The 26,644-nt window shown below is 38.5% G+C and overlaps 1 protein-coding gene across 1 annotated transcript in view; it reads left to right on the forward strand.

Moving 5' to 3' along the window:
* Positions 1–26,644, forward strand: part of LOC145685360 (uncharacterized) — a 135,542-nt gene that overhangs the window by 90,508 nt on the left and 18,390 nt on the right. Inside the window, exons 4-6 of the mRNA XM_081757747.1 lie at positions 2,056–2,169; positions 8,149–8,326; positions 14,470–14,598. Coding sequence (XP_081613873.1) covers positions 2,056–2,169; positions 8,149–8,326; positions 14,470–14,598 — 421 coding nt within the window. The remainder of the gene's footprint in view (positions 1–2,055; positions 2,170–8,148; positions 8,327–14,469; positions 14,599–26,644) is intronic.

Raw genomic sequence — 26,644 nt, forward strand, 5'->3', positions numbered from 1 at the left:
AAAAGCAAATTCATTATTGTCACCTAAGCAGCTCACGTGATCCCAAAACCAAGCCTTACGAAATTAAAAACATATTAAAAGATTAATATGTTAAGGATTTTCATAATTAACAAGAAAACCAAAATTTTAAATTTTCAAGCCTAGGTATATGATCTAGGGAAAGCTATACTGCACTAAATAAAAGTAAGGAATATATGTTTTATTTCCCACTTAATATTTTGTTGTTCTGAATATAATTGCTCGGGGCACAAACACTTCTCTATTTAAGAATCTTAAAAGAGACTTAGGTCTCGTCTCTGAAAACCTACTTCTCCTTATCTAAGGAAGGTAGCATCTTGAAAATAATAATCAGAATCTTATATTAATCTTCAATCATTTCTGAATTGCTCCAATATTTGGGAAATCTATAAGGCTACTCCAATTTTTCGTACATTTACAAGACGGGTGATGCACCTCCTAATATTTAAAGGTTAGGTAGATCTTTTATGACTAATCTTGCCTAATCCTAACTATGATATAACCTCTTTCAGTTAAAATTACTTTCATCATGTAACTAAATTTCTCTTTAAGGAACAAGGTTAGGTTCAGGAAAAAGAAGAGGTTTATTAGGTACTTCAAAATATATATCCTATTATGACCGAGCCGAACTCCATTCCACTCAGCCCTTCTCTAGCAAAAAGGTCGATTTCGTACCTACCTTCAATAGGGGACATAAATTCAGCATACTGACTTCAAATTAAAATGTCCTATAACTAACCTAGTTAATGAACTAGAAAGCCCAACACAAGTACGTAGTCTTTTAGCAGTTTCCATTTAGTGCTCTCGCATCTTCGTTGGGGCTGACGGTTGCGGTATGAGTACGTAAAAGAAAATATTCATAATGTTATATAAAATCAAATAATTTCTACGAAAGTAATCGTGGAACTTCGTTTTAAACATCGGGGGAGGATAAGTCCGTCTATGATTTCAGCTCCATGAGGTGGAAAATGTGGGAAGCTTCAAAAAATATATGCGCCATATTGACTAATATCTAATGTATTTTAATGAGAGTTATCATAGTACTTCCTATAAAAAATCAGGAAAGGATAAATGCAGCCTTAAAGAAAATATCCGGCACATTTTTTAAAAGTCGAATATATTTTTTGGCGAGAATGATTATGAAACAAGGTTTTCCATATAGGTAAATTCACCATTTCATTCTTGGCGGATTTTTACTCCGAGCAATGAGTAAGATCGAAAAGCACTAAAGGAACTTCACGCTGTTTTGTTGAAGTTGAATTGTTTGGATAATTTTTATGTATTTTACACTTGAAAATTGTTTTGTTATAACATTATATACATGAGGAAACGTAAAACCCAGTTATTTTTTTTATCTCAACCTGCGGTAGTAGGCTCCTTTATTTGGGAGTACTAAGGTTGGATCAAAAATACGTAGTACCGAGTTTCATTAAAATCGGAAACATTTTACGTGAGTTGTCATGGAACAGACAGACAATACCAGTAGTATCGAATGGTAGTCGTTCGCAAGCGAGCTTCTATCATTTGCTTCAACTTTCATGTATCTATGTATCAGTTTCATCTTAACTCTTTTAAATAATTATGAATGTTAGTTTTATCAAGTGATATTTTTATCCATTATTTTCACAAGTGTACTTTTACCTGATTGGAAAGAACTTAATATAAACTACAAATCCCCTCCCTTTCTCTCCCTCCCTCTCTCTCTCTCTCTCTCTCTCTCTATATATATATATATATATATATATATATATATATATATATATATATATATAATGATAAAAACATAAAGCTATTGTACTTAGCATTAAACATCTGTTAGTTGTTAAATGTAAGCATTTCTGTTTGGAAATAAAGTAAATTGGTAGAAGCTAAAGGTTCTTTCCACATCTGCCAACTTAATAATTGTCCAAAGCAAAATATTTAAACACATCAGTCCCTTGAAGGTATCTTATGTTATATCGTGTATCTTCTTGGTAAAGAAATAGTTGGGAAACTCATTCGTAGATATTTCTTTTTATTTATTTATTTTGTTTTTAGAAACCTTATGCCTGCCAAGTTCCGGGATGTAGTAAGAGATATACTGATCCTAGTTCTCTCAGAAAACATGTGAAAAATCACACAACAAAGGAACAAGTACAGGCAAGGAAGAAGGTCAGTTTAGAATGCCTGATACTAACATTTGACATTTTGTTTGAAGAAAATTTATATTTACTTCAAATCAATTTCTATAATTAATAACTATTAACATCTCATCTGCTTGTTCATTAATACTTTATTGTCTGCGATTTTAGGGTTGACCTTCCTAGTTACCAACACACATGACTCAGGTTTAATCACTCAGATGAATAAAAGTTGTTTTCGGGATTGATAAAACTGCTGCATAGTTACCTAGTTTGCCGCTCAACGGTCCTAATAGAAAACAATAGTAATATTGAGAAACAAAACGTTTTGAGCTTCTCTTTCCATTGATACCATATCTATGTCTCTGAGTGCCATTAAACTTCAGTTATATGTGTTTTGAATCGGAAGATCATTTTAACCCTGAATATTAGAAATAAGGTTTGTAGTGTAAATACTAACTGATTAATTATGTTCACAGATCAAAAAAAAAAAAAACTTTTTGGTTATCATTAAGAACATTTCGGCAACTAGTGCTTTTTGTATTTCCCGAACTGTTGATAATGTAAATATCGCAATTTTGATCATTCCAGAAAAAGAAGGTATGACTCTAGTATGAATTTATACTCACCACCATGCCGTAATTGTCTATTTCTTTTATATCTTACTGCAGATATCAAGCTGAACGTATGTTTGTATGCTATACAAATCCACACAATCTAATAGTTTCAAATGAATAATTGAATAGTGCCTATTTCGAACTGCTATTGTACTATGCCATTTTAATTAAAATAAATCTCCTAAAAGAGGACAGGGTTTCAAAAAATTCTCAGGCCTTAGAGTAAGAATGTCTCCTGCAACCAGCTACGATTAGATAGCTGTAATAATCCAAGTTAGAAATCGCTTAAAACGTGTGCAACATAACATAAGATATGTGTACATGACCAATTCCCGGCCAAATAAGTTTGTAGTAGACAACATTGTGTCTATAGGTTTTGTCGAGGTACTCCGTTTTCGTCCCATTTCCTCATTCCACCAATTCTTCAATCATCAGTCACTTGCCTTAATCATCTGTCTCCTTTGGTTAAAGGGATTAATCGTGGGACGTTAAACTGAAAGATTTCATTCCATTTGAAAGGTATTAGTACAGTGGCGACTTTAGCGGGTAGGCCGGGTAGGCACAGGCCTACCCAAAAGTTTTGAAAAATATATAAACGCTAAAAGATACAATAAAGAGTAAATATATTTTTCCACTATTTATATTAATGGTAGATAATTACTTAACAAATAGCATCAACCACTACTGTAAAAGTAATTTCCTATTGTTATTAATCAATCAAATGTGTATATGTATCTATACACGAGGCGGCGGGACTACCCAAAATTAAAATCCTAAAACTGTTCCTGTATTCGTATAGGATGAATCACTGGAGAGTGCTGGAAACTGACTGTTGAATTCGTGAGCCATGAAGGGAGTATCATAATCTTCATTATTGTTGCTACGGAAATTTAAAGGATTCTTCTTAGTACGAGTACGAAAGCGATCAAGCTCGTCTGAATAGTGTGTAGAGTCAGGTATAGAAGAAAAGTGTCGGTCCAATATGTTGTGGTGTTAGTCTCCAGAACCCTGTGTCCTGAAAGAGCGGCCAAACTAGTAGAAGAAGGTGGCTATTTTTGGAGAGAACATGATCCTAAGTAGTAGTCATAAGGGTTAGAGACGTTGTAATTTTATCAGTTATCTATAATAGGGACAAAGAATGCGAAGTTGTAAGATTCTCGGCCCTTCGATGCCGATTAAAAGTCGCACGAGAACACCGACGAACCAGGATAGCTTTACGGATTTCTGCAGACCACCATGGAACTCCCTGTCGTAGACCATCGCCTCCGCACTCTAGTATGAGACCGTGAACAGCTCAAGCAGGTCTACAGGAAAATTATCACTGGCACTAAGACCTGGGTGTACCCTCCATGTCAAGGAACCCTCAAGGGAAACACTACACAGGGAGAGGCCAATGCAGGATTAGGGACTGGATCCAATAGAAAAGTAAGTAGAACTGCCATTATTAAGGGCGAAAACCTCACTCTCATATAAGAATTCTGTTACCTGGTTGTAAATTTTAATGAAGCCCATAGGCAATTATATACATTTAGATCTCCGTCAACACGGTTGTGGTTGATTGTAAAATTGAATCAAATCGACTGCCAAAGAGACTTCACTACAAGAAGCATACAGCAAATATATTGTAATTAGGCAAGGGAAGAAAACTCGCAACACAACCCTTTGCAACTGGAAGTTTATGTTAAAGCACCGAAACTGAATGTGATTTAGAGTATAGCGATGGCTATGCCACGAAAAGATATGTGCTTATTACAACTGTAAATTGTGTAACAAGACAAAACATACAACTATGTAGATTCGAAATGAGTTTTATGCATACATATAACCAGTGGCGTATTTAAGGAGGGGACTTCCGGGCTTAAGCCCCTCCCGAAAATTTATTTACTATATTAAAGTAAATGAAATATCTTGCAGAATTTTCACATTCCAGGATTAAAGTTAGCAAAGCCCTCCCCGAAAGAAAATCGTAAATACGCCAGTGCATATAACTGTCAGTGAGTAATTAGAGATAAGTTGTTTCAATTTCTCAGAGACTAACAAAGCTATTAATGTTCCATTGCAACAATGCCACACCTGGTTCAAACCTTTTCTCATGAGTTAATTATCGTCCACTCACTATTCATCAGTTAATTCTCCATCAAATCCGATTTCAGGGAAATCGAAGGTGATTTTCGAACTTATGAAGATTTTGGCTTCCTCTGAGAGAGGAGAGGGTCGTTTAGACGACGACATATGTGCTGGCTTCACTTGATGCCAACAATATACTGTAAAGTACCCTAAATTTAAATAATTTCGTACTTTTATTTTGAGAATAGAATAAAATGGAAGTAGTAAATAACTTAGTTGTTTAAGGAAATAAAAGAGATAATGTAGGCATTATGTCATAGATAAAGGAAGTATTCATACATGTAAATACATCGTAAAGAGTTTCATAAGAAGGTCTTAGTTGCTCTACGCTACAAATAGAAAGTTCGAGGAAGTTCAGAGATCCAGGAGAACGAGGGATCTTGGAGGGTACCGAGAATTAGCTCGGGGTTTCGAAGCTACAATGAAGAGTGTGAAGTTGGTGCAGCAAGAGATTCATTGTAGCAGACTCATCTAGTGAGTATTACATTACATTTGCAATATTGGGATAGATGTAATGGTTAAGACCCTGCGCCGTTACTATCAAATAGGTTTTGTAGGACAAAGTAATTCGAGTCCTATAAGGCTGTGGTGTGATGTCAGACCTTCTCAAATAATTCGAAACAATTACTTCATTTCTAATCCTAGAAATTGTCTAATGACAACACTTAAGTATATATCTTTAACTATGTTAAAGATTTATGACGAGCTGCACTTTGCACGCAATGTTCAGAAATGCTTAGCTTCAATGTAAATTAGGTAGAAATTATTTAGCACATGCTGATATGGTGATTGACGATGAATTAGCATTAGTTTCAGAAAGCAATTAACGCAAGAGAGCTTGATCGCTATACAGGGCTCCGCATCATAACTTTCTGGCCACAGTTGCACAAGTAGCATCATCCACATTACATGAGGTGATGGTGTGCTCAAAATATTGTCATTTAAAGAAGCGATTAAAAGAAGGAACTTTTAATCGATAATATCTAGCTTTCAGAAATTTCGAAAGAGTAGGGAAACTGAAATTAAGAATCAGTGATTCAGCAGCAACCAATTCGCATGACTTCTTACTTTCAGAATGAGCTCAGTTGGTCATCTAACTCGGATTTTATTTTCTCATCACAGGCGTTTATGATCTGAACATGAAATTACTCCCCAATTCACATTCAGAAGTTAGGTTCTACTGATACGCAGGGGAAAAAGTAGATATGAAAAGGTAGGGGGACGGTAGGTAGCGGCATGACGTCACGCCGTCCCCCTGCCTATCTTTGCCGATTGTAATTTTTTTAGGAACTGGGGGGACACCGTACATACTTTTTGGAGGTAGGGAAACGGCGTCCTCCCGCGTTGCCCCGCACTTTTACCCATGCTGGTACGGGAACGGTCCAATGCTATTCAATTTAATTAGCTTCACAATTTGTTTCTCATCTACAATTTCTACTATCAAAGTGTCTTTTGTAGTTGTCGAATATATTTAACTTGCCCGGCTGTATAGGTGATAACTTTGTTTATAACAAAAGAGAACAAACCTTTAATACTACTCTGATGGTTAGACTCAGCACTAGCTTCATGAGCGTTCGTTTCTTTAATTACAACCAGCACATGATTAAGGGGGCTTAGGGGGCTATAACCTCGTGCCTCCACTCTGATCAAAATCTCGACTGGATAGCTGAAAAGAATCATAGAGATAAAATCATCATCATAAAATAAAATATGGCAAAAATATGAAACATATTCCTTAACTGTCTGTTCTGTACTTTCACAGAAATATATTAGTTGGTCAGTAGGGGCCATATATTTTTTTTAGCCCCGGGCCTGCAGATAGGTTAATCCAGCCCTGATTGCAACATATTGGATTACATGAATCCTGATACCTTCTTTCGCGCATTCTCTTCAGTGGATTGAACTTCGTTCTTGCTCACATCAAATTTGGACTTCTTCGTAGATGGTAAGCACGAGCTAGAAGTTAATGATTTTTGCCCATATAACGTACTTATTTCTAAATCAATAAATTAAGCAGTGTGTAGTTTCCACAAAACCACACCGTAGCGTTCATGAGGAAAAATAAAGGTAAGGCACTCCCTCGCACAAACTACCATACCCGTCCTCCTCAAACAGAGAAAAATGTCTTTTTACTTGCATCCTCTTGCAAGACTCCCGCCAACCACCAGTGATATTTGCAACTGAGAGGGCAGGCAAAGAGCAATGTCTTGCCTGATGATGAACGGATGATAAATGAGTGATAAATGAAGCTGCCCTCTGTCCACCCCATTGCATGCAGGGGGATGTATCTTTACTACACATTAAATATTTCTAATACACATATTATTTTCATGAGAAGAACATACATTAAAGATAGTTTATTCACAAATAAAAGAGAGAAAATTTCACGAATTCAGTGGAGGATACAAAAATATAATGGAAGATGTCAAATATGATGAACGTAGTGTACCTGCATCGCTTGAAATAACTTGTAACTATCGAAGCTTTCTCTTATGTAGATAGCAGCTATGTTCTGCATATAGATCGATTAGGGTGGCTATATAAGTTGTTCAGTATTATATGTTTTCTGAATACCCTGTACTTATTGGTATGTTGCACAGGCACTGTATCGGAATCACTGCCACCTACTTTTATATTGTTGTCTATCAATTTTGGTTCAGATCCTTGGAATTCTATTACGTGTCCTTAATGTTTCAGTAGTTCATTTTGCTTCAGTAATATTCGCTGATGTAACCAGACTTTGAGGCCCTTGGTAAAGTTTCATGGCAAGTTCCATGTATTTTGGTCCTATAAACGCACCCCTTACCAATGTTACAGTATTTCTTGACCTAGATTGATTTTAACGCAAACTGTCATACTTTTTTAGGTCTTATTTTGGATAATAAGGGTCAAAATATCAAAATGTTAAAACATATCAAAAACTAAACCCTAGTTTTTCAAGGTAATGCATTTTTAAAGAATGAAATCCATTAGACAAAATATTTGATACTCTGCATACTTCAAATTGGGGGAATTATTAAGGAAATAGTGTTCTTAGTGTTATATTTTAGCTTCAGTTTTCATTAGGGTTACACTTTAGTAGAATATCACATAGAACTCAGATACTCGTATCTTATTCAGCCCATTAATAATTTAACTGTATCATATAACACTCAGGAACGGAAATAACTTTCAAAACGATGCAACAAGAGTACTCGATTCATCATGTGGGCCCCTAAACATATTCCGGTCCAGCCATCTTCTAATGTTAAGTTTCTCTTTTCCAGATAAGAAATGAAGACACAAGCACATCTGTTAGTGAAGTAAGTGAGCCTCAGAGTGATGTACGGACAACGACAATGACTACAACCATCAGTGAGATATCCCCGTTCCACGGTATCCCAAATTCCGGATTGGGACAGTCGATTCGAACTTGTAATCAAAGAGGATCTATAGACACTTACGGTAAGAGGAGTTGATATTATGACACATTGAACTTTTATAGTAAAATGCAGTTTTATCCCAGTTTTGTTCGCAAGTATAGACAGCCTTCTATAATACTCCAATTTTCATACAGATTTATACTAATAGGACAAATAAAATCATTTTTAAAATATTACTATTTTCACGTAAATACGATAAATGTTTTACTTCATGTTTCATAGAAAGAAAAAACGATAATTGAGAGACGAGTTTAGATTCTATACAATAGGTTGGGTTGCTACTAACACAAAGTGAATTAAAATACATTTTAAGACATACCTGTTTGTGAGGTCACGAGAAAAATAATCTCAAATTTGGGATATAAATAAACAATAAATATCCCAAATTTTAGGTAATTTTGTCAGTCGTATGTTCAATCCTGGTTTGACTATCGCGATTGATTTTAAAAATTGGCATTGCATTATTTGAATGCAGAAGTAAATTATGCAATCCATCATATTAATGCTGTCGATTTAATTTCCTAACCAATCATCCTATTAATGCCTCAAAGTTATACATTTTGTTATGTATGTTTTTTGCGTGGTCTAATAGGAAGGCAAGAAGATATTGTTATTAGTCCAGTCATTATAGGCTCAAAAATGGATGTTCAAAAAAATCACACAAGCAAAGGAACTTGCAGGAACATTCTATAGTTTTCTGATTTAAAACTATATAAATTTCCTTAAATAAAAGTTATGCTCAAGCCATCATCTTGGAAAATGGCTAAACTCCAAACTGTTTCGAAGGAAGTCGCAAGTTTGGGTACAAACATCGTATAATAACAGGCATACTAAATAGTCGATTGGTACGAATTATATCTAATTGGAAAGACAATAAAATAGGCTTTCATACAATGTATAGCAGTTGTCTGTAGTAATTAGTAAAAGGAAGTAGGAGCAGGGATTTTTAAAGATTTAACGTCCAAGGTTCCCTTCCTTCGAATTTTTCGGCTGTAACGTGGTAACACTGCATGGAAGCCAAATAGAGAAAATTATAAGAGTGCACTATTATATATTAAAGATATTCTGTAAGTTAACGTTATTCCAACGAACACAAAGAGAATAACAATTTGTAGTTCTTATATTTGTGCTTATCTGAGCTGCAATACTATGATAGAGATCCCATTTTTCATCCTCTTGAGCAGAGAACTACAGATGTCCATTCAGTGTTGCTTCTGTTAAGGTAGGCCTATTAACAGAGATTCGAGATTTGATACGAATTCAAGGTCCTGCGGATGACGATGAACGGTTCCCAGACATTGAAACCTCTGTAACCACTTCTGACACTTCTACATATCCACAGCACTCTGGCCATATACGGTATTGATGTTTCATGCCGCTGCACTGGCTAAATGTCCCTAGTTAACTTCATACATGCCGTATGTGGTCTTAACGACACTGCCATTGTCAAATCCAAGCTACAATTACAAAACATACCCGGTGTTTGATACACCATTAACGGAAGTATTCAAACATGATTGCGTCATTGTAAGTCAATGTCCAAATCCTATTTCCGCCAAAAGGTACAGGGTTCCCAAAATAAAGTATTACAATAATGGGTACCTTTTGAAACGTCTTTTCGTCTTTGTTTATAAGAGTATCCATGCCACTTTATTTAGTGCAATGTAAGTTCTAAAAATCCAACACGTTGGGCTACATAAAATAGCCTAGCTCCCTCAGTTTCTGGGAATAATACGAGTATAAGTACTGTTTGAAAGGTGTGATTCTACTTAATAACATTTAGTTCTAGGTGTTTCTCTGTATCTCTGTCAGTTTCGTAGTTATCCGCTAAGAAATGAATTTAAAAAAAACTGGAAAGTTTCTTTTATTACGATAATAGCCACCATATTTAAAAATGTCGGCAACGTAAAGGAAAGGTATTAACTCATATCACTTGAAACATGTATTATCTTTAATCTGGCATTAGAATGAAGTTTGTATCCCAATTTTGTGATGAGATAATCCATACAAACAAAAATATATATGTAGTTGCGTGGTCGCTATATTGAAATTCACCCTTACCGACCACACCCAAATCATGTGACCAATTTTTTTAAAGAAGTGGACCACGCCAAACATGAATCTGAAATCAAACAGAGGGGAGCTTTCAGTGCACGCGGAACCGTAGCAGGCGCCGACACTAATTGGAAGCATTTTAATGGAATTTTAAAAAAATCACTGCTAGTAATCAGTGAAAAAAAAAGACGAAATTCGTTGGGTTAACTTCTGACTCCTTAAGTCTCTTTTCTATAATGCTTCAAATTCGAAATTGGTATTATTCTTCCTGTTTACCTTTATTTTTAATATTCCTGCACAAACAACAGCTTGCGTGTGTCTCTTCGCCCCTCTCATTTTCATACCCTCAATCACACCGCTGTGATTAATCCGATTGGGTAGAAAAGCGGGATTAACTAACCAAACTCATCACTATCGAAACGCCAAACACATATTTCAGACTTTGACCGTTTCTATATTATAATTTTGAGAACGATCCTGCGGACACTATGTCATTACTCGACACCTTGTATATCACATCGTCATTAAGAAATCATATATAACAACTTTTTTAAAGTAATAAGTAAATATTTGTTGTAACTCTTATTGAAACGTTTGGGATGCGGCAGGCAGGTAGCCAGAATTTCGTAAAGAGGGGTCCGTGACATGACATAGTATGGTCATCACATCAGGGGTTCGATTATTCTAAACTATTTTCTGGCAACATATATTGGTTCGTTTAGCCAAGATTTCGTAATAGAGCGGACGGATGAGGCGTGACATGAAGTGGTTATTACACCAGGAGCTTGATCAATCTAAACCATTTTACTGGCAACATATATTAGTTTGTTAGGAGAATAAAATGAGGATACGTTAGTAGGTGTTTTAATAACAAATTATGAAGAAATCTCGAGTAAAAGAATATAATAAAGTATTAAAAAAGGTTTTACAATATTTACGTTCCGTCCTTTTTTTCATTCAAATATAACAATTTTCCTTTCATTATGACCTCAGCTATTATAAAAAGGACATATCCACTAATATCAAAAGTACATATTCAATAATGTCTTGTAAAATATTTTTACAATAGCTGAGTTAAAGGTGCAGTAGAATACTGTTTCTGAAACAACATGTTTGATACTGCAGAGAAGCGATGACGAAAAATTATGATTAAAAATGTCCACATTGTTACAGAAAGGTACTATGCTTTTGAAAGCTTTAAATTTCCCTGACTAGTAGCAAAAATTCTGAGAATTCAGTAACTTTTCTAGAAATTTCAAATTCGTTGACTTTTCCAGGGTATCCTGCTCATTCGCTACCATGTATTGCAAGTAATATAAACTTTCTCATAAGAAAGAATAACCAAAAGCTTGCTATACATTTTTATTTTTAACCTGATTGTTTTTCTCGTTTCCTTATGTTTGATCCTTCCTTAAATTTTTCAATTCTGGTTTCGAAGGAGGAGCCGGACCCCCTGGACCCCCCTTTCTAGGTTACGTGCCTGGTTGCGGGCTGAGCGATCAAGAACATTTTTACCAAATGTATTTTTTTTTGGAAACCGCCAATAAGAGGGCGCCGCGTCGTTTACCCTTTTCCAGCAGTTTTTTTTTTTATGCTTGCTCGTTCGGCGCCCTCTTGCTATCAACGTCCGAGACAACAGCCCCGCTCGTCGGCCCCATAGCTATGGCTCTGCTTATGAATTCTGTTATAAAATGTAAATTTCTTCCTACTTATTTCGCAATATCACTTAAGAAAAAATAATTGTCACCAAGACTGACTCGAACCTTCGACCTTTGTTTTTAACAATTTTATTTTAAGCTTTAACTGACTTTACGCTGGACTATTTTTTTAACTTGCTGTTAAAGTTAGTCTTACAGAAGCATATACAGGGGAAGTGTACACTGATTGCGTTAGAACATTTAAAATGTTTACTTCATATATATGTAAAATAATATTTAGATACAAATAGTAGAATCTACAGATAATATTATAATAACATGATGACAGTAAAAGATTGGATAAGATTTAATTAAATATTTCGCATATAGTTCTAAAACCACGAAAGCCTAGGTTTGTGGAGTGAAGTTTAAATGTTCAACCTTGAACAAAGTAAATGAAAACCAGTAATGACATAACAATTATTTTGAGGATATATGCGAATTTTCTGAAAAATAATCGAACCTGACACTTAAGGAGGATGAGATTGCTTAAAACGCTCTGGTACCATACAACGCAGATGCTGGAAAAACTCTTTCTTTTAACTTAGTGAAGGGCGCCCATGTTGTGGTTTCCAAGGGGGGGCAAGTATAAGCGACGTTTCAAATATAGTTTCAAATTTTGCTGTAACTAATGTAAAAATTCTATTGGGTTTTCAATATTCCGAAGTACAATTTCCTCTTAAGGGGGGCGAGCGCCCCCCTTGTCCCCCTGATGGGCGCCCTTGGTCGTCTCCACCAGTAAGATTTGGTATATAGGCTGCAGAATATCAAGTTGGATGTGCTTGACCCATTACTCCACTGGTTAGCTTTAGAGTGAGATCATACAGGTAGACTCCTATTGAACTAGGCAGAGAGGTAATCGGGGTCGCTTCAACTGGTGCTGACCGGTAGGAATGGTACATAATCTTCCCATAATAATTCATTCTAGGTTGTCCTTTGGAAATCTTTCAGATATCACTGTGAGAAAATTTAGCCTTGATAGGGGAAGACCTCTGCCCACGTGTCGGATGTGACAACAACAAAAATTGAAGGAGTATGGTAATGATCAAATGGAATAAGTAGGTTTCTGGCCCAGTGCTGAGATAGACTAGAAATGAATGCAAGTAACATGGGTAATGACAGGGACAAATCGCGGGCCACGATTTGGACAACGCATGTGGAGAACACTGACATAGATTCGCTGCAGTCACACAAGAGATGACAAGGAATTCCCGTGTATCTGACTATCTTGATTGAATGCCCGGAAACTCGGGAATGTAGTGGTTATTATATCCCGTCAAACAGCTGCCGCTGACGCACGATAATCTCTACCAAATACCGAACTATATCCCTCGACCATCCTGCCAGGAAAGATGAGGTGAGGCTATCGTTTCGAAGAGGCAACTAATCTGAAAACTGGATACGGTGGAGTACGTGGTACTTCATCTCGTAAATTCGAGGTAGTTTGGGTCACCCACTTAAATACCCGGTGTTTCGAACGCTTCTACCGGGGGAGGTCTCTATGTCTATACTCCAAATGACCATAGGCAGTCAGTCTACATCAGGTAATGGGGCCGATAGTGTACGGTGTATATCTGTCCGAACTAGAGGGAGGCGGAGGATGATATCGTGTTGCTCCTACCGGGGTAGAAGATTTCAGTCTTTTACCAAATTTAGATTTACATGTACCATTGAGGTCGGAATAGGTTCTTAGAACCTGTTGTATACGTGGTACATAAACAGCAGGTTTGCATTTATGATTACATGTATGATAGCTACTTTTTGTATATAGAAAGTAAAAGTTTTATATTATTTCAACTATATTACAATAAAACATGTTTTGGGAAGCAGTTAGGAAAGCAAACGATGCCACTATAGAGCGCCCTTCACTATTTAGCGTCATCTCTCTGTATCCCAATTGTGTATTGTATGAATGAGACATTCTCACTATCAGTGTACATTTTGAGATACATTAACATTTTTCAAATCGCAATAAACAATACAAACCAGTCATTTGGAAATACATTCAATTTCATCAAAGCATCATTCATAATGTGCATTATATACCACAAGAAAATCTCTTCATTGTGGGGTGTTAAAGCAAATTATGCAACGTAGATTGATTTAAAAAGCGGAGCTAAACTTGGCAAATAGAGGGAATCAACACAGCATTATTTGAAATTATACGTTATAAAGCAGTCTGCTATAGGTCAACTCAAACGAATTATAAAATTCCTGTGCGCAAGATTACAACATATAAAAATGTCTATGGCTCATCCCATAAACGAAAATCCAATTGTACCTTTCAAGATGCACTGTATGCTTAGATGTTTAGAAAAAATTGAGCAATTTTATTCTTCTCCCGCAAATTGATCTGTTTAACTACCATAAACAGTTAGGATAATAGATGTGATTATTTTCTGTTCTCTTGCAGATTGTGTAGATTGGAAATCAGAACAGGAAATGACCAACACGGATAGCCTTTGTTCATCATGTCACGACGATCCTATGTTTGATTATATGCCTTTCGAATCCATGCGAAGAATACTTGGGGAGACGACAGGTAGGTCATCCACACCATACGAAGAATTGTTGAATTCATTTTAGAGAGGCATTTATTGAGTAAATGAGCAGTCATCTCTTCAGTCATTGTATTAAAATCAATTTCATATTGCGACATTTTGTTTAATGGAAAGCATGTATTCTCACATAGTTGCCTGTCTCTGCTACCAGTATTGTCATCTTCTAATCAATTGATCTTCTTTTGTACAACCTACAAGCTAGGTATCATCTTTGTGACTATACCTGTTTCTAATGCTACATGTGGAAGGTCATTCTCATGTTTGAAAAGATTAAGGACATATACGCAATTCAATGACTGATAATGAGCTAAAAAAAAAAAACTTAGGATTACTTTACATTGAGAAGAAAATTGCTAAATCGTTAGATCTTGAAGAAGTTGTTGATAAGTTTGCTGCTGCCTACAAGAATAGAAAGATCCTCTTAAATAGAGGCATGAATCTACGTATAAGTTATTTTCTTTACCTGTAAAATTGTATTTTTCTGTTTCCACTTAAATGCACCAGACACACACATGCTGTGATTAAATAACTACTTTCTTATATTAGAAATCAATAGTATTAATGTGTCCTAGTTGTTTGAGCTAGTAAATTCCCTAGCACAGATAGTTTCGGAGCTACATGATGTCGAAAACGGGGCAAAATACACTTTAGAGCGCTATATCTTCTCTATTTCGAATGATAGAGGCAAGGTGGCATGGTCACCTCAAAGGAACGAAGCCTGCTGTATTCAAAGATGGGTATATCGCAATCGTGAAATCAGTGCACAAGGGATTCCTTAAAGGAGCGTAGGGACTCCCGGATAAACTGTCAGGTAAAGATACGTCAAAATAGGCGTGAATTGATAGGTTTCCCACCTGGTAACCATAATTAGTTGTAACCATATCGAGATCTCAAACAGAGACGAATTGATGGACGCATCATATTAGGTATGTGTGGTTGCATAACCACCAGACACTGATGGTGACCAACAATGAAGTTGTGGATATGAAGTGTGGGTGAATACACTTCGGGAGGTGACTCCACAACTGGAAGCAAGGCATGAACAGAAGTCGAAAGAGACGGCGTGTTCCAGCAGAAACCGAGCAAAAGATCGCCCACACACCGGGAGTAAAGTAGAATATCTCCCGAACGAATTGAGATAGTGACGTCGGTCCACAAAATGAGAAAGAAAATCATACTCAAGGGAACTGATGGTGCAAACTGAATGGAGCAGATGGAACTGCGCAATGGGAATCCGTACAGGAAGAAAGGTATTCCGCAAAGCAGACATGGTAGAGGCAGTGAAAAGTGAAACAGACGTATGTACTATGACGTGTTACGTATGGCTTACGTACGAACTGTGGGATGAGAGTTGGAAAAGTGGGGATTCCTCATTGCAGCGTCGGGGACCAATTCAAGGGAACACCGCCGGATATGTGTGTGGTGCAGCGGTTCCGCAACTAGTAGAGTACGCAGACATTGCAGGGCCGAAAATCGCTGTAGGCCCTACCGAGTAGGCAACTGAGGCATGGAAGACATGGACAAAACTAAGCATGCGTACAGGCAAACATGGACGGTATTTTCAAGGATGATACACTACAGCTCGTACTGGTGTCCTTGATGAATAAGTATCATAAAGAATGACACTAAAGGTTTCAGAAGTTTTACAACAGTCTTACCTGTGGCAACATTAAAGAAGATCCTCAAAATAACGTCCACCACTCTGAACACAGGCATTCAGACGTCGTCGCACAGATCGGCGCACACGTCGAAACGCGTCTGGTTCTTCCCGCAAAGCGTCACAAGCGGCTCGGACGCGTTGTTCCAACGTTTGGATATCAGGTACCGGAGTACCATAAACAACAGTTTTGAGATGCCCTATAAATAGAAGTCCAGAGGGTTTAAATCCGTTGACCAGGCAGGCCACGACATTGGACCGCTACGGCCGATCCACTTGCCCGGGAAAACAGTGTTCAAATAATCACGCACGGGGCGACAGAAATGCGCCGGGGCACAATTGTGCATATACCACATACGTTGTCGTAAGACCAGCAGCACATCCTCCAGAAGTGTAGGAAGTATCTGGCGCAAGAATTTCAAATAAATAGGCCCAGTGAGTCGTTGTGGAAGAACAACTGGTCCAATGAGATGGTCACCCAGAATCCCTGCCCAAACGTTGATATGAAACTGGTGCTGGTGGCGGGCCTGTACCATTCCATGTGGATTATCCACAGACCACAGATGACTATTATGAAAATTCTGGATACCATCCCTTCCAAATTGGGCTTCATCTGTGAACAAAATGGAGGAGATAAAATCGACACTTGTTGCCACCAAATGGAGAACCTGATTACAAAAGTCCAGCCTGTGAGGAAAATCCCCTGGCGGTAGACCCTGTACCCGTTGCAAATGATAGGGGTAAAAATTGTTGGCATGAAGGATCGATAACACCTTCTCATGGCTGACATTATGCTGACGGGCAAGCTCTCTGGAACTTACACTCGGGTCATGGAGCACATATCGTAAAATACGTTCTTCTGCATGCACAGTGCGTTCCTCACGTGATCTTACCGAGTCATACATGGCAGGGTGAAACGTTCCGGCCTCACACAAACGACGAAACAGCGTTGTAAATATTGTATGATGTGGTTGGCGTCTATTGGGATATCGATCGGTGTATAATCGGACTGCCTGCCTACCATTTCCATGTGCTTCTCCATACACAAAAATCATCTCGGCCTGTTCCTGATTGGTGTAATGGGCCATTGTCACAACACACTACACTATGAACGTGATTCACAATACACAACGTAGTAGTTGCCCACTTCAACTTCACGGATGACTTTGACAGACAAGTTAGGTCTGCTCAGTGGTGATGTCTTGTTTGTTGGTTGTGCACTTAGTGTGTCTACAGTGCTAACTCCTTGTGCATCGGAATAACCTGGACTGGCAACTTTGGGGTCTTCTCGAGGCAAATCAACGAAGTACGTATGTAGTGTGGTTTAGCCGTATCGTAGCTATGGCCCTCTGTTTGTGACCGTGCAATGTTCCGGAAAATAGTCAATGTTTTGCTGTCAGCAGTGTTCGAATAAACAAGGGGGTGCAGGGGAAATCACCCTCACGTAAAAGCTTATCCCCGGCTTATATCATGAAAATAACATAGTATCTTTGGCAGGAATAATTAATACCACTGCATTGTTGGTTACCATCAGTACCTGGTGGTTATGGATCTTCACCACAGCGAAATGAAACTACCGCTAATTTTAAAGTTTTTTTTATAATATGTTGAAAACAAATAACATTATTGGAAAAACAAAAACATAGTGCACCAGATAATATTCTGCATGTGATACCGATATCACAACTCACCTGTCTTCTTTGGGTGTGCAACTATTTACAAACCCACAAAAAATGCTAAACCTTTCGGCAGTTGCAAATGGAAAGCAGACAAGTGAGTTGTGATGACGGTATCACATGCAGGATCGTAATATCTAGCGCACTATGTTTTTGCTTTCCCAATATGTGTATTTATTTTAAACATATTACAGAAAAACTATAAAATTAGCGGTAGTTCAATTTTCGCTGTGGTGAAGACCCTTATGCAACCACACATAGCGAATATAACGTGTCCACCATTTCGTCTCTGTTTGAGATCTCGGCATGGTACAATTAATTATGGTTACCAGGTGGGAACCTATCAATTCACGCCTATTTTGACGTATCTTTACCTGACAGTTTATCCGGGAGCCCCTACGTTCCTTTGGGGAATCCCTTGTGCACTGATTTCACAATTGCGACATACCCATCTTTGAATAGAGCAGGTTTCGTTCCTTTGAGGTGACCATGCCGCCTTGCCTCTATCTTTCGAAATAGAGGAGATATAGCGCTCTAAAGTGTATTTTGCCCCGTTTTCGGCATCATGTAGCTCCGAAACTATGTGTCCTAGAGAAAAGTACAACAGGACGTTTCTTCATGTTTCGGTGTCGGGAATCACCTCCCGAATTTTGTCGGTGGAGTTTCCTACCACCCTATATATATATATATATATATATATATATATATATATATATATATATATATATATATATATATATATATATATATATATATATAACGTGTGGTAAAAAAACAGAGACAAAGGTTTCAGCAAGTAAATCTTTATTATACACTTACAATAATGTGTCAGTGAAAGCATGTAAGTGCTGGACATGTACTGCAGACATAGACATAAATGGATTGCACTATCTGGTCCATGTTTAGCAGCTGAGCGCACCTTTCTATGTATGCCTGAGAAAGAGTTTTGCCAATACTGGGAAGGAAGTTCGGAGAAGGTTTTCTTCCACCTCTTGATCAGGGTTTCCTTGGAGTTTGCTTCCCATCCATTGGCGTAGACCAGAGCCTTGTGAGTTGCCCAGAAATCCTCAATAAGGCGCAGTTGCGGGACATTTGGGGGGTTGTCTTCTTTGCGAACGTACCGAATTCCCAACTCGTCAAGTTTTGTGACAGTTGCCCTCGCACAATGAGCTGATGCCAAATCAGGCCAAAATACGTATCCCTCATTATTTGGGTAATGTTCCTGTAAGTGTGGTACCAGTCGGGCCTCGATACACTCTGTTATGTACAGATGGTGATCAGAAAAATGGAAACACCTGTAGTTGGCAACACGTCAGATGTATGGGTTGGCAGTGGTGTCGTGGCGCCCGCAGCGCCGGACCGCTGGTGGTGGTGTGTTAGGTCGGTCTCCATACTACGTCAGGCGCAGTGGAACAGCAGTGTCCAGTGGCTGCAGCAGACGGAGGTAGTGTAAAATGGGAAACCTCTCAGGTTTTCAAAGAGGGCAAATTGTTGGTGCGCGGTTATGTGGAGTGAGTACGACGGCAGTGGCTACTGTGTTAGGTGTGTCGCGTGGGACAGTGTCGAAGATGATGACGGCCTACACAACACACGGGAAAACCACATCGGGGAAGCGGAACAGTGGGCGGAAGAAAATCATGAGTGACAGGTCACGCCGGGTATTAAAGCGCATTGTCACGCTGAACCATCGTGCCACTGCGGAGCAAGTGACGGAGGAACTCAATCAGCACCTCCCCCACCCTGTTTCGACAATCACAGTCCGCCGCGAATTACATGACATGAACTTACGGGGTCGTGTTGCACGGGCCAAACCGCTCATCAGAGACCATAACGTTTTCGCACGCCGCAAATGGTGCCGCGACCATGCAACTTGGACCGTTGAGGGCTGGAAACGTGTGATATGGTCGGATGAGTCATCCTTCACCCTATTCCCAACCACGGGCCGTGTTTATGTGTAAAGAACGCCCAAAGAAGCTTATGATCTGCAGTGTCTCCGCCCAACTGTGAAACATGGCGGCGGCTCGGTGATGCTGTGGGCCGCAATATCATTGTTTTCATTGGGTCCTGTGGTCACACTTAGCGGACGAATCACTGCCAACGATTATGTCGCAATTTTAGGAGACCACTTGCATCCTATGGTCCGGATGTTTTTCCCGGACAATGACGCCATCTTCCAGGATGATAATGTACTCATTCACACAGCTGGCGTTGTTGCAGCGTGGTTTGAGGAACATCGGGAAGAAGTTCAACACTTCCCCTGGCCCGCCCAATCTCCAGATCTAAACATAATTGAACATCTGTGGTCCACCTTGGAAACACGACTCCGGCGACGATTTCCACCTCCATCCTCTCTCACAGAACTGGCCGATGCCCTGCACGAGGAATGGTGTAAAATTCCACTTGCTACCATTCACGACCTCTATGCCTCCATTCCACGTCGCAACAAGGCTGTTCTGAAAGCGAAAGGTGGCCCGACACCATATTAATCTGGTAAGTTGCAATTTCGTTCAGGCGTTTCCATTTTTCTGATCACCATCTGTATGTATTCGTGTTGATGGCACCCCCAGAGGTCATGAAAAATGGCTCCGAAGCCCCTTTGGGTCCAGCAGCGAGCCATGCCATCAGGTTTGGGCCAAATTTTGCCTTCCTGTTATATTTGATGCCCGGATTTGTATCCTTTTCCTTCTTCGTGAAGTACTTCAACGGCCAGTTGCATTTGAACGGATAGTAACTCTCATCATCGACGATGACATCAAGTGCAAATGGACGTTCTCTGGTTCCTTTGAAAAGAGTGGCGAGCCTTTGTCGTTGTCTCTGTGCTTGGCCTCGTTGACTTTGGGGGCATTTCGCTGCTTCCTTTGTATGTACCCTATGCTCTGCACTACTTTTTTCATCGTTGCATGGTGATGACCATACTTCCGTCCCATCCATCTGTACAATACACCAGGCCTTGATGACATTCTGCGTGCAAGGGACCGCCTTCGGTTTTTATCCAAAGTAATCCTTGGGCGTCCACTTTCCGCATTCCTTTTTGACCCTTGTCCACTCTTGACCCTTCCTATTATTTTATAAACCCACGACCTGGCATATCCAAGCCCTACGAACTTCTTCACCATTTCCGCAACTCGAACATAGGGTGCAGTTCAAGGAACAATTCTGAACAATTCAACTTTTTTTCGCCTTTCCTCTTATTCCGACGCAGCCATGACTCTGCACGTGTCTGTTTCCTTCTGAGTCTGCCCTATTTACCTGTCAAGATATCACTGTACACGTAGGCGTGGCTACGCCCACCACCCTGTTCCATATACCAGTGTTGCCACCCATTAAACTTTGTCTCTGTTTTTTTGACCACACGTTATGTATATGGATCCGAACTTTTTCATTTTGAAATATTATATCCCAGGCAGGGTTGGCAAGGTAATTTACTTACTATAATTTGTACGTAGATTACATGTAATTTAATTTTTCTTTTTACAAACATGACAGTCAAAATCAATTCAATTCAAAAGCAAAACCAAGAATTAATTTTTTCGAACCTCCTAGTTGCATCAACTGAAGCGAAGCCTAAATTTTCAGAATTTATATTATAATAGAGACTGTGGGAAAGAACACGTGTAGCATGTTACTAACATTTGTTATTGTTTGTGCGAAGCTGGCAAAACGTTGAAAACTAAAACCGCCAAAACAGCCGACAGCAAGTATGAAACGAAATTGCTTTTTGTAAATTCACATGAACATTAAAACAAGCATTGTTGTTACACTGTACAATTGTCCGTCATTTCTACATGGCTTCTCTGGATTAAAGCTTGTCGATCACAGAAAATTTAAAACGTAAAACATTATGAATGATTTTTAAACATAATTATGCACGCAAATCGTGATATTTGTTGTTTATTTACACAGTCAAGGTAACTGTAAGTTAATATTACAGTTAAAATAATTACGAAATTCAGCAGGAGCCTATGCAAATTTAGAGGGAACCTTTTAAAGCATTTTTCTTTGTTCTAAACTAAACAGTCACCAGAGAGTTTACTTTTATTTGTAGATTTGTCGCTAGTTTCTTAGGTACTTTCTGTATTTTACGTGTTTGTATGCGTCACATAGAAAACTGTTTTTAGGTGTAATTATCCAACCCTGATTCCAGGTGGGAACACTGCTTTCTGATCCATATGAAATATAACAAAGATGAAACGCTAAATATTTTAAAGTAAAACCATCGTAGAGAACATATTTGTTTTCCCTTTCTTTTGCTAATAAAATACATGTAGACGTGAGGATATGCATTAGCCTGTACCTTAAGAAGCTATTTCGACGAAAGCAATATAGTGAAGTTTTTGCTCTATGTTATAGCATGTGATTCAATAGGAAAGTAAGGTGTTCATATAATGTGCAGCTAGAGTAGGGTGACCAAATCGTCAACTAGAAAAAACGGGACACCTTTTATTTTTGGATGGGTTACTTCCATAAATATATTTTTTAGCCTCTCTGTTCTCTCTTTCTCTTTGTATCTGTCAGAAAAAGGGGCAAATTTACACTTTTTCGTTTTAAAACCTATTGAAAAGTTTGTGAAATTAATTAATAACAAGTAACTATCAGCAGTTAACAAAAAATGAAAATATAAAATAATGAAATATTTGAAAACATTACTAAAAATATTTGAAACATTTACCAATTATTAAAATGAGAAAGATGAGGTATGTTCATGAGAATAATGTAATGCAAAATATGAGTTCATTTCATGAGCTACATTCATGAGAATACCTAGCTGTTGTCCTAGTCATCTTTAAAACTTCCTTCTTTTCTATAAGTTTACAGTGTTATAAAAGTTACAACAGTCCATTTTGAAATTGTACTTGAAGAATTGCAGAAAGGGTCTCCACTACCATCCTGTTTCTTTCGTCTGTCCATTGGATGTTCATGAGCGAAAATATTCTTTCAGTATTGCCATTATGAGCAGGGATCGCAAACACATATTGGCATATCTTTAAAAATTCAGAGTGCTGTTCACACCTAAACAAACCCACTTCTCGTGGTACTGGAGGGATTTTTTTAATCTTCCTTTTTTCCACTCCTTTATATTATTACTAACAAAATCCTTCAACGAAGCCACTTGATCGAAAAGCAAAGAATCATTTATTTCAATACTCTTCTCTTTGAAATAAGCAACACTATCTTCAACCTGTCCCCCACTGAGGATGTTCAATAGCATCCATTTGATATTGAAAAAGTAGAGAACAATACACTCCATTTCCTTAGATATCCAATGCAAGTTACATAAAATTCATTAACTTCATTTTTGAAGTTGATTTTGTCTTGCTGTGTATTTTCATTCCTTTTAAGAACAGGTTCTACACTAAATGATAAAAACTGTTCCTCTTTTCTTTTAGACATAGCTATGCCTTCCAATACATCATTGGCATCCATAACACTTGTTTTTGCATTTCCTTTCAATTTTCTTAATTCCGTGGTGGAAGGTGCTAAGCTGGTTATGGATAAACTATAGGTATGCTTCACTTAAAGGATTATTGTTAATTATTGTGTAATCAAATCACATCATTAGACATTGTACTGTACTGATAACAGCGCCTCAATCTTCCACCGCCCAAAACAGAGAGCAAAATCAGTTGAGTTGAGTTGATTTTGAGTTTAACGTCCCTTTCAGCAGCGAGGCTATATGAGACGTGGACCTACTGACTAACGTGGAATCCGAACCACATGAGCTCCCGCCGGGAATAGAATCCGGGTCTCCCACGCCAAAGGCGGGTACGCTAACAGTTTAACCACGAAAAAGCTCAAGAGCAAAAACAGGTTACATTTGTTCATAAGGCTTTCAGTCCCGAAGCAGAGGCTTGAGCCGAAGCAGAAGCCCAACCCAGGTAGTGATGTTAACTGGCTCAGTTCGGTTCAACTGAGGAGCAACTCGAGCCGGCTCGGTTAAGATGAGGCACCGACTAGGATCAGGTGAGCCATGTCCTCGAGCCGGTTCGGTTGGGTGAGCTGTTAGCTCGGTTCGATAGTGAATGAGCTGTGAGCCGAGCCGCTAGAGCCGTTGAGAACCCGAGCCGAGCAGGTTTGAACATGTTTGGCCGACGCAGTTTAACTTTTAGCGATTTTTGGTTCGAGCCTGGATACTTCTCAGACAGCACAATGCACGTACAGTACCCGTATAGTACATGTACAATTGCACGGATGCAGCATGTGCATCATCTGTATAAATGCACGCCTGTACATGTCATGCACATATACGTCACAAGTCCTATTCAACATCTTCACGTGCACAGGACATGTGCAATGCATACGTACACGTCCTGCACAAGTGATTTATATCTACTGCGGAGGTAATTTACAAGTAGCACGTATTCGATTCACATGTAGTGCACAGGTGCTTTACATGTAGGACAGCGGTGATTTACATGTAGGACAGAGATGATTTACACGCAGTACCCAGATGACTTACATGTAGGACACAGGTGATTTCCTCGTAGTGCAGAAGTGATGTAAAAACATATTCGAGATGCAACGAAGTAAAGAGTTTATATATTTCGTGCTTTACGCAATAACACCATCTATAACACCAAAGACATCACCTTCAAAGTATATCACAAGTAACTAATAATTGTCAGTGAGAATTTTACTTTTGCAGTTTATTATTTGCAACGAGCAAAGCTTAAAGTAGAATCTTTGACATATTTGCCAAGTAACAAATAACGCAACATATTCTGCTGTAACTGGTCACGAAAATAATTTTGTAAACCTATGAACTATCTGACAGTAGTTACAACAGTACAGTGCTGCTACCTGTTGATCTTGTATCCTAGCTCAATGGATGTTATGGAGTTTTTACAATAATTCAGCTGTCATTCGTCGAGAAGTCTCTATAACACCGCCTGGAGGAAAAACGACACCTACCAAAAATGGAGGTTACTTTATATTGTTGATGAGAATGAGAGTAAAAGAATGAAAGTAAAAGTATACACCTGCACGGTATTATGGACGTCTCATACACACGTGCAGTAGCCGTGCGAATGTACGTGTGCACACAACGGCTTTAAATGTGCTTCATCTACGCAAATGCACATGTGCCCATGCATGGCTCAAGCATGGATTATGTACGTGCGCTGCATCCACGCAAATGCACATGTGTACATAACGGCTACAGCACGGGTTATATAAATGTGTGCTTCATCCATGCAAATGCGCATGTGCACATAACGGCTTAAGCACGAGTTACGTACATGCCCTGCATCCATGCAAATGCACATCTGTGCATAACGGCTTAAGCACGTTTCATATAAATGTGTGCTTCATCCATGCAAATGCACATGTGCACATAACGGCTTAGGCACAAGTTATATAAATGTGTGCTTTATCCGTGCAAATTCACATGTGCACATGCACGACTTAGTCACTGGTTATATACGTGTGCATAACCCACGCAAATGCACATGTGCACATACACGAGTTATGTATGTGTGCTTCATCCACGCAAATTCACGTGTACGGCTTATGCACGGGTTATGTATGTGTTCATCATCCACACAAATGCACATGTGCGCATGTACGGCTTATGCATGGATAGGGCACATGTGTCATACACGTACGTGTTGTCTCGGTTGCTCCTCCGGAATGAAACCCAGAACCTCGTGAACGATGTCCTTACCTCCTTGACTTCACCTTTTCCGAGGTCAGCAGTCAACTAGTTTTTAGTATTCAGATACAAACCGCCTATCATTCATGTTTATACACGGCGGTGTTGTTATAATAATAATAATAATAATAATAATAATAATAATAATAATAATAATAATAATAATAATAATAATAATAATAATAATAATAATAATAAGTTGTAGCAATAGTAAGTATCATTGATAATAATTATATTGTCTATGTAGGATACTTGAAGAAAGTACTTGAATCTACACACAGCATTTGGCGTCGAGTTGGAGGAAATTTTCCGAGCCGAGTTCTCGAGTCAAGCTCAATGATGTCGGTTTCGAGTCGAGTCGAGTTTCAATGAAAACTCGCTCAAATTCGCTCGTGCCCATCCCTACATTTTATGTATGTAGGGGGTATTTATGTACGGCTGAGAGAGAGAGGATGAAGTTCGTTTTTTAAATTTTTCATCAGATTTTGGAGGCCAATCCTCCCCCTTTGTGGTACATCCACAAACATTAGTATGTGAAGCAATGAAGTAGTCCCCTGCATGATAGTAACCTGTATATGTACTTGTGTTTATAGAGGAAGAGAGGGTCAAATTTGGCTAATTTACATTTAGTTTCAGAACGGTTCCATATAAGGCAAGATATGTTTTACTAAAGTGGTCTAGAAGCATAATTCTTGTTCGTATACATGATGTGTGCAGCAAAAATGATTTGCACATGGACGTGGTACTGTCGTGGGGGAGGGGAGAGAATGTCTAATTCAATGAATGTTTTTCTGTGCATTTTTTAAATACTTCCTACACAAAACAAATTCATTACGCAATGGCAGCAATGGCTACCATTTCTTATATTATTGTCACAAGTATGTGGCCTACACATTAGCATCATTTTGTCAGCGCAGGTGACTGCAAGAGTTGCCTGGGTCCCGCAAAGTCAATATTTTCATATTTTTTAATAATTTGTATGTCTGTTCGTTTCTACAACTACTGCGGGAATTTCACGAATGTTATCTCATTGGAATCTGTGGTCT

Source organism: Thermobia domestica, chromosome 5 (assembly GCF_964235325.1).
Source record: "Thermobia domestica chromosome 5, izTheDome1.hap1.1, whole genome shotgun sequence".
Classification (NCBI taxonomy): domain Eukaryota; kingdom Metazoa; phylum Arthropoda; class Insecta; order Zygentoma; family Lepismatidae; genus Thermobia; species Thermobia domestica.